This window comes from Amblyraja radiata, chromosome 37, assembly GCF_010909765.2.
Source record: "Amblyraja radiata isolate CabotCenter1 chromosome 37, sAmbRad1.1.pri, whole genome shotgun sequence".
Lineage (NCBI taxonomy): Eukaryota > Metazoa > Chordata > Chondrichthyes > Rajiformes > Rajidae > Amblyraja > Amblyraja radiata.
The window spans coordinates 3,621,495-3,631,552 of NC_045992.1; the positions used below are offsets into that span (position 1 = coordinate 3,621,495).

General features: G+C 38.9%; 1 protein-coding gene across 8 annotated transcripts in view; it reads left to right on the forward strand.

Moving 5' to 3' along the window:
• dlg5 (discs large MAGUK scaffold protein 5) overlaps nt 1-8,558 on the forward strand; it is a 105,788-nt gene extending 97,230 nt beyond the window's left edge. For 7 of the 8 annotated variants that reach the window (XM_033012725.1, XM_033012727.1, XM_033012729.1 and 4 more), the window contains 3 exons: nt 273-382; nt 2,682-2,794; nt 6,512-7,340. In XM_033012725.1, coding sequence (XP_032868616.1) covers nt 273-382; nt 2,682-2,794; nt 6,512-6,615 — 327 coding nt within the window. In that variant the 3' untranslated portion in view covers nt 6,616-7,340. Of the gene's footprint in view, nt 1-272; nt 383-2,681; nt 2,795-6,511 lie in introns of all 8 variants that reach the window. The other variant, XM_033012728.1, reaches the window with a different exon arrangement.
• Nucleotides 8,559-10,058: the final 1,500 nt, after the last annotated feature.

Here is a 10,058-nt window from a genome sequence, read left to right on the forward strand (position 1 = left end):
AGAGGCAACTTTTTCACAGTAGATGGTGCATACATCGACCTATTTTCCTGGGGAAGTGGTGGAGAGGGGTAGAATGACACAATTTTCAGACGGGTACATTGGGAAGAAAACTTTGGAGGAATATGGGCCAGGCGCAAGCCAATGGGACCAGCTCGACTCGGCAGCTTGGTCGGCATGGATGAGATGCTCTGAATAGTGTTACTCTGTGCTTTGTAGTTTAATGACTGACTATGTAATTGTTTTTGTTAACTAACCTTTGACCATATTTGTAGGACTGCCACTGCTTGCTTGATATTGCGCCACATGCCATCGAGCGTCTACACCGAATTCACATCTATCCGATAGTCATTTTCATACGGTACAAAAACCTAAAGCAAATCAAGTGAGTAGATGCAATTCTTAAAGCTTAATGAGTAGCTATTTTGTGAGTACAACATTCAAGACGTTTGCATGGAATAAAGAGAATAATACTTAAGGTTGTGTCAATGATTATTTGCTCCTGTGGAATGTCTATTAGAAAAGAAATTAAATTAACACATGGGAAGTTTATATGTCCTCCTAAGGCTGGGGTAATGTACTTGTTTACATAAAGCAATTTACAGAGAATGCAATGTGCTGCTCGAGATAGTTTGGTCTGGTGTTTGATGGTCAGTACACTGTGATATTGGGTACAACGTATTAATGCAATGGATTGACAGTGATTGAAAAGCAGAGAAAATTGATCTGCCAGCAGCAATAGGTTGATAACAATGTGGTTTAAAGAATATTTTAGTATTTTGCTGTCAAGCTTTCTGGTGGCCTCGGGGCACTAATTTCCAAAGTACATGGAAGAATCTGGTGAATCCAGATTGGTTGCAAATACTCGTGGGTGAAATATTGTCTGACAAATGTGAGTATTTTCAAAGAGCAAAGGTTCAAGGCGAGCATGTTCCAGTCAGAGTGAAGTGGCAAAGATGCAGAGATTAGGGAATCTGGGATGACAAAGGTTATCAAAAGGTTCGATCAAGAAGGCAAGGCATTGGACATTGTCTAAAATGACTCTGGTAATGCATTTGACACGTTCTCCGCATAGGCTGGTCCACAAATGGCTATTCACAGAAATAGACAAGAGATAATTACGAGTTAGGTTAATTGTTAAAGAAATTGTTTAAAAAAATTGCAAAGGAGATGACAAATGTTCTTGTATTTCAGTGATGTCTACAAGTGGGATCCAAAACAATCAAACTAATGGGACCCAAAATTGGCTTGGTGATACGAGCCAGAGGGTAATGGTGGAAGGACACTTTTCCAATTGTAAACCTGTAACCAGTGACTCTAGGGATAGGTATTGGGGCACTTGTTCTTTCGTCCTTTAATGACTTGGACCTGAGTTGGTAACTTTGTGGATTACATGAATATTGGTAGTGTTTTAGATTACGGACAAAGTTGTCTAAGGCTACAGCAGGATAGTCACCAGATGGAAAGTCAATCAAAACATTGCAGATGGAAGTTTATCCCGACAAGTATGAGTTAATACATTTTGGGAAATCAAATATGGTTTGGACATAGACAATAAATGGAAGCACGGTCCCTCAGATCCACATCAGACGGTCTCCTCTCCATCCACAAGTCCAACCTCCGCAGTTTTGGGGACAGAGCCTTCTCCAGGGCAGCTCCCAGGCTCTGGAACTCCCTCCCCCAACTGATCCGCAATTCCGTGTCCCTCACCATCTTCCAGTCCCGCCTCAAGACCCATCTCTTCACCTCTGCCTATCCTTAGCCTCACGTCCCCCTCCCTTTTCATCTGTGCATTAATTGCCTCATATTGTGTTACGAATTGAATTCTGTCTTTACTTTGTGTACTAGTCATGTCTCTACTATTTATTTAATTCCCCTTACATGTTTTTCCTCTACCTGCTAAAATTTTGTACGGTGTCCTTGAGACTCTTGAAAGGCGCCCATAAATAAAATTTATTATTATTAAGCACACTATTGATGAAAGGAGAGACCTCAGGGTCCAAGTCCATAGTTGCTTGAAAATGCCAAGCAGAACAAAAGGGTGAAGAAGGCATTTGTCATGCTTGTCTTCAAAGGTTGGGATATAGAATACAAAAGTTGGGAAGTCATGTTGCAACCTTACAAACATGCCTGTTAGATTGCACTGTGTGTGCTAGTTGATGCCAAACTGGAGCGGCTGTGTTGTGCTGCAGAGAATGCAGAAGATATTCACCACACAGTTGCCTTGTGGGCTTGTTTTCCCTGGAGCAATGAAGGCTGATTAGCTAATAGAATATATAGCATGATGAGAGGTGTAGATATCATAATCTTTTACCCAGTATGTGTGCTGTGCGCCTCTAGAATAAAAGGGTATGGGGTTAAGGTGAGATGAATGAGTTTCAAAAGGAATTGGAAGGGTAGGATTTTCCACACAGAACATGGTTGACATCTGAATTGCATGTCAGAGGAGGTGAAGGAAACTGATACATTTGCTACATTTAAGGGGTATTTAGATTAACACTGAAATGGGCATGGCACAGAAGAATACAGTCCTAGTGTTGCAAATAGGATTGGAGTCGATGAACAAAATTGGCTGCTGAAGGGCCTGTTTCTGTGCTGTCCGACTCTATGGCTAAAGAAAACATTCATGTCTTAGTTCTTTGTCATTGTTTAATGAAAATATAACGGCGGTATTTTATCCACAGAGAACAAAAGGATCCAATCTTTCTGCGAGACAAAGGTACACAAAAAAGACATTCCAAGGAACAGTTTGAGGCTGCTCAAAAGATTGAACAAGAATACAGCAAGTTTTTCACAGGTAAATGTCTGCTGTGACACTATTGATTTTTACAAGTCAACAATATGTAAAGATAGTACACTGTAAACAGTATATAAACGAGAGAAAAAAATGTTCAGTGTGTGTGTGTATATATACACTCACACACTCACAGGTACACACACACAGGTATACACACACACACACACACACACACACACACACACACACACACACATACACATATACACATGTATATATACACATACACATGCACCCACGCACACATACGTACACACAAAAAACAAACAATAATAGTGTAATAATAATATTAGTCCATTGGTTCAGAGGTTTTTTGAGGTTGTAGTGTTTAATAGCCTGATGGCTGAAGGGAAGAAGCTTTTCCTGAACCTGGAGTTACGGTTTTCAGGCTCCTGTACCTTCTTCTACGTTGCATTTGGCACGGTAGGGGAGATGAGAAAGGGGGGGCTTTTCTGCAAATATTACTGTTGGTAGGTTAATGTGTTGGTAGGAACTGCAGATGCTGGTTTAAACCGAAGATAGACACAAAAAGCTGGAGTAACTCAGCAGATCAGAAAGCATCTCTGGAGAAAAGGAATAGGTAACTTTTGGGTCAAGACCCTTCTTCAGTAGGTTAATGTAGGCCTGATAATGATAAACTATAAATCCTTCATAAAATTATAGTATCTTAATAATAAACCGCTTAAATTTGATTCATCAGTTGTTATCATCGTGTTTTACTAAACTCAAAATCCATTTTGGATATGTAGAAATCTCTTTAATGTTCTTCCAGAGTTCTGACATTTGAAATACAGATAAATAAATATATTGTGAGAATAGTTGAACTTTAGTACAATATCAATATCTCAATATCTTCAGAATTTTGTTATTCTGACATTAATTTATTCCAATATAGTGAGCTTGCGTGCTTGCTATTGGTAAAGTAGAATAAAATCCATGAAATAGCCTGAAATAGCCATGAAAACCTTTCTTTGTAAAATGATAATGCCCCACTCTGCCAGTTTAGTGTTGCATTTAATCATCTTCAACAGCAATTCATGCTGTTATTGCCGCTCTTCAATCTACGAGTAACTTTCGACAATATTAAAGGTTTCTCCTTCCAACTGCAATCATGGAGCAAGTTTGACCTGTTAAAGACACAAAATGCCGGAGTAACTCAGCGGGTCAGACAGCATCTGTGAAGGAAAAGGATAGGTGTTGTTTTGGGTCCCAACTCGAAATGCTACCCATCCTTTTCCTCCGGAGATGCTGCTTGACCCACTGAGTTACTCCAGCACCATGTGACAATCTTTGGTACAGACCAAAGATAAGCCCAAATCACAAATGGACAGAAAATCTGCAGGTCTTTGTTTCTACACTAAGTTTGACCTGTTGCTTGGTTTTGCTCTCCACTAACAATGCAGTAACACTAGATGGCACTGCCCAATGCATTTCTGTGGTGAATTGTCAGCTGTGGTCAATGGCTACGGAAGAAAAACTTGAAATCTAAAATTCCGATTGCCTTTGAGATTAATGTTGATTATCAGACACCCTTTGTAACTAACTGGGTGTTTTGTAAACTGGTTGTTTGATTATGGCTTACACTAGTTTGAGCAATAAAAGAGGAAAGTTGTCAAAGGTTACAGTCGAGGGATGTCCCCATGTTGTGACAGGGTTCTGTTCCTGAGAACTGTTCATAACCCAGAGTTTAAGCCAGAAATGAATGAATGAAATCAGAGTGTGGGAATGGTTCACAAAGATAGCTGTGACAAGAGGGACAAATGCAGGAAGAGAGGCTGCTTTATGTAATTTTAAGTTTACACCGTGTTATCCATCTGTAACAAAAAGTAATTTCCTATCTGAAACGTCAGAATTCCAGGGGGAGGGAGAGAATTCAATATTTACCCCAAGTAATAAAGCACATGTTGTTGGATACCAAATGCTAGTTCCCTAGGTTTTCCCTTTTGAATGAATGATACTTTATCGTTTTAGCTTATCCCTTTATATCCTTTTAGTTTAAGTGAGGCAGATCCTTTTAGTAGGACATAACAGAACAATTCTATGCTATGTAACTAATGTGTTTATACTTCAATTTGAATTCACATATATCTTTTGTATGGAGGAAAATACCTTGTGAGAAAGGTGTGTAAATAAGCTGTAAGTAATGCAAACATTGATGATTCAATATTGGGAAGGCCCTGCAGCAATAGAAAATCCTTTAACTAAATTGACTATGTACAAGGCTTCCAAGATTATTATGGGAAATACATATTCTATACGTTTGGATACTTTTGTCCTCCTTTGTCTTTTTACTTCTGGGAGAAAGACTAATGCAGAATATACAGTAGAGGGTCATAAGGTCATGTCATAGGAGTAGAGTGAGGCCATTCAGCCCATCAAGTCTATGCCATTCAATCGTAGCTGATCTTTCTCCCTCCTAACCCCATTCTCCTGCCTTCTCCCCATAACCCCTGACATTCATACTAATCAAGAATCTATCTATCTCTGCCTTAAAAATATCCATTGATTATATGTAGACAAAAATGCTGGAGAAACTCAGCGGGTGAGGCAGCATCTATGCAGCGAAAGAAATAGGCGACGTTTCGGGTCGGAACCCTTCTTCAGACTGATGTGAGGGTGGGGAGCAGGAAGAAGAAAGGAAGAGGCAGAGACAGTGGGCTAAGGGTGAGCTGGGAAGGGGAGGGGAAAGAAGGAGAAAGCAGGGACTACCTGAAATTGGTGAAGTCAATGTTCATACCGCTGGGGGTGTAAACTACATGGTTTATATGTAATTATAGATGAATGGATAGTTTATCCATCTTGGCACCATTTTATATTATCATGGGCTACACCAACAGAAAATTATTCACCTGTACATTTAGCTGGGCAACACGGCTTGTCAGAGTTTGGACTGTAGCCAGTTTTGGACCCATGTATTTCATCAAGAATATACAATTGGTTTTAAAAATAAACAAATGTGATCACTGGGTGGTAGGTATATGGAATCAGCTGCCGGAGGAAGCAGTTGAGGCAAGTAATGTAACAATATTTAGAAACACATTTGGACAGGTACATGAATAGGAAAGGCTTAGCGGGGATAAGGGCCAATCGTGGACAGATGGGCTAGAGTAGATGGAACATCTTAGTCGGCATGGGCAAGTTGGGCTGAAGGGCCTGTTTCCGTGCAGAACAACAGTACGTACGGCTCTATGAACTAATTTGGATGAACACAATATCAGGCCACCCCCTTTAGCCTTGTTGAATTCATCTGCCTCTCTGGGAGAGGTAAACTGGTTTTCTGGTACCCAGAGCCTGCAAACAGAGCAAACATAGGAAAAAAATTGAGAGTTAAGAAAAGAAAACTAATTATTTTGGTTTCAAAATCTAGACTACATCAAACTCAGTATTGTTGTTTATTGTATTGTTTATTTTCTATTGTAGCACACCCTTCACATATATTCTCGATATAGGAACAAAGCTTTAACTATAAGTTAAGTTTATCATGTTCAGCATAGGGCATGTTCCTATGCTGTATTTTGTATATACTCTGTGCAAGTCTTTATTGAGGAAATTATGTTTCATAGACAGGATTATAAGACTAGCAGCAATAAAAGATAGATTTTGGGTATGCTTCCAGAAATTCCCTAGTTTGCACATTTAATTTACAAATTAATTAAAGAAAATCCTACACTTTTAAACTTTTCTCTTTACCTGTCAATGTGTTTTCTCTTTTTGCAGGCATCGTCCAAGGAGGTACCCTGCCCTACATTTGCACTCAAATCATGACGATTGTTGATCAAGAACAGAACAAAGTCCTTTGGATTCCAGCTGGAACTCTCTAGGGCCTCAGTTTGGCAGCTCACACTCGTGTTGGTGTAGACGATTGCTTTGTTGAGCTTGGATTACAACTGTCCTGAAGATTGCGGATTACACAGAAGAGACAGCATGTTGAAAGGCGTAATGAGGTGCAGGAAAGGTTTTCAGCATGGGAATGTTGGGCAAATGCTGTTAAGTAGTCCTGACATCTACTGTACTGCAATACAACGAAAAACCCTTCAAATTGGATTTTTACAGGACTGATTTTAAAATATATATTTTATTCTGCCTTCTTGACCCAGCACACTAATAAAAGTTGGAAAAGTGATGTTGCAACTAAAACTTAGAAAGACACGTTTACAAGTAATGTTTCCTGATTATTTGTTTTAAATATTTACTTGAATGTTTTTATTTTTGTTGTCTTACTCTCCATACTTTGGATAAGCCGGCTCTTTTGAATGAGGTTTGTGCATGTGAATGGGCAGGTTTACCTGGTTACATGTAATTAGCCCTGAGGTTCTACAAACAGGTTAAACTTTATAGAATTGGTACAGTGTGTTCTTGTAGTTGGGGAATGGTATAGTGACTGGTACTGTTTGGAGTGAGTTATGAAATTTGTGTGCACTCTCTTGAAGGGCAGACCACTGCATTTGCTGTTTAAGAAGGAACTGCAGATGCTGGAAAATCGAAGGTAGACAAAAATGCTGGAGAAACTCAGCGGGTGCAGCAGCATCTATGGAGCGAAGGAAATAGGCAACGTTTCGGGCCGAAACCCTTCTGAAGAGTTTCTCCAGTATTTTTGTCTACCACTGCATTTGCTTCTGTTTTTATTGTCTGTCAAATATATTTTTCTGCATGGATCTTGATATGTAAACAGCATAATGTATCTGATCATATTGTATAAACTAATACCTTAATTGTTGGGCCTAATATTGTGTAGCAATGGAGTAATGAACTTTTGGCTAGGCCTAGCATGCTGATACGACACTTTCTAAAAGCTGTAAATATTGAAGAAACTCATCGGTGCAATTTTGCAAGTTATGTTGAGCTTTTTTTTTTTAAAAGAAAAAAATCTGTGTGTGTAGCAGTCAAATAGATTTATTTAACTTGAAGAAAATATTTCCCTTGGATGATTCGTCTAAGTAAATGTAGTTATAAGGCACAGTAAATAATTGTAGTGTTGCCACTGTCTGGAAAGCAGTCGTTGAATCTGCAATGCTTATGGATGTTTTTTTGTCATATATTGTGCCAAATTGTCAGCATTTGTTTCCTCTGTTTTCATGTTGCACTTGTGAATCCATGTGTGCCTAACACAGGATTGCTCTTGGTCCTCCAGTTTGTCTCATGTTTTTAGGTAGTTCACTGCTGTACCTACTGTCTTCAATGCAAATGAATCATTAAAGAAACACAAGACTGTTCCTCATATTTCAATAATTCTCTGGCGCATAATGGCCTTTCAGACATTCCTCAAAACGCATAAACTGCTTACATTTGCATACTATAATGAAAAGGGACGTTTTCTTGCATACTGTGTCAAAAAGCAAAGTACACTGTATTGCATTTTACCAATTGGATTTAAAAGGTTACAAAGATATTAAGGCATCAAATATAATTTTGGCAAGTTGTTCACTTGATTCACATCCTGCAGGAGAGGTAGAACAACTTATTTATTATTTTCTGTAATAACTTGTTCTGGCAGTGAAGAAGCCTCCCTTTCACGAGTAAAGCATTTTGTCGCATTTGGTTCGGATTTGAATTTTGGCTCCGTGTACGTGTCCAAACTCACTGATACAGTGACTCGATCCCCATGCATCTACTGCCAATGTAAGTTATTGCAGGGCACAGTCAGAGTGTGATATAGATGGTACAAGGTGAACAGGTACTGATATTTTTATTCTGCGCTAAAAGATTACTTTGTATCAAATGTAAAGCAATTGATTAGTACAAGAATAAAGGTTAATTTCTGATATTCGTTGTGTGTCTTTTCATGTACCCAATAGATAACAAAGTGAAATGTTTGAAGCATAACACGGACTTGTAAAAGCTAATGATGAATTTTACCCAAGGAACAACAGGAACACCGTTATCTTGATTTAGGTGTGTGTGTGTGTGTGTCCCATAACTTGTGGATGGTATGGATCAGAATGGATGAAATGGACCAGGATGACAACATTAATTACCAGTGGACATAGCTTTAAGGTGAGAGGGGAAACGTTTAAAGGAGATGTGTGAGGCAAGTTTTTTTTCACCCAGAGGTTGGTGAGTGCTTGCAGCATGCTGACAGGGGTAGGGGTTGAGGCAGAGATAAGACTTTCGAGGGGATTTATCGCAGTCACTGCCTCAAAAAGACTGGTAGTATCATCAAAGACCCACACCATCCTGGCCACACACTCATCTCCCTGCTACCTTCAGGTAGAATGTACAGGAGCCTGAAGACTGCAACAACCAGGTTCAGGAATAGCTACTTCCCCACAGCCATCAGGCTATTAAATCTGGCTCGGACAAAACTCTGATTATTAATAACCCATTATCTGTTATTTGCACTTTATCAGTTTATTTATTCCTGTGTGTATATATTTAAATTATGGTATATGGACACACTGATCTGTTTTGTAGTAAATGCCTACTATGTTCTGTGTGCTGAAGCAAAGCAAGAATTTCATTGTCCTATCAGGGACACATGACAATAAACTCACTTGAACTTGGGTAGGTAAATGGATATGCATGGAATGGAGGAATGTGGGTAGATAAGAGTTGATCTAGGCATCATGATTGGCATCATGATTGGCACACACACACTTTGTGGGCCAAAGAGCCGCTTCTTATGCTGCACTGTTCTATGTTCTAAAATGTTGCAGGTATGTAGAGTGTGATTTAATAGTCATCAATGCGTTGATTATCAATTAACTTGCATACACAGAAGTTTTTTTATAATGAAAATTATTTTCTTCCATTTTTTAATAGAAATTACCCATATTTACTAAACATCCATTTTTGATTAAAATATCCTCACTGAAAATGTCCAGTCAAAACTATCTGAACATGAAGAAGAAATATTTAACATTGGGTATACAACAACATTGATGCATTATTTAAATGTATCCATGATCAGTCGATAGTAAGCTGGACTGGTGATCACATGTAAGCTCCCAGTCATTTCTTTCCAATAGATGATCAGAGCAGAAGACAGAAAAAAGGAATGTGCAGGAGAAGGGAGAAGGGGGGGGGGGGGGGGGGGGGGGGGGAGAGGTGATGGACATAAGTATGAATACAGTGAATAGAAAAAATAAAAGTAGGGAGGCAATCTTCATAAAGTGCTAAAGTTTAACCATTTTTTAAAAACTTTTTAATGTAGACTTTTGAAGCGAGTAAATAATAATATTCCTAGCTGTATTCATTCAAACTTGTGAGTTCCTTCTCAGTTTGTTCAAGTCTTGATTAACTGAAGCTTGTTTCTTGCTGTTAAACT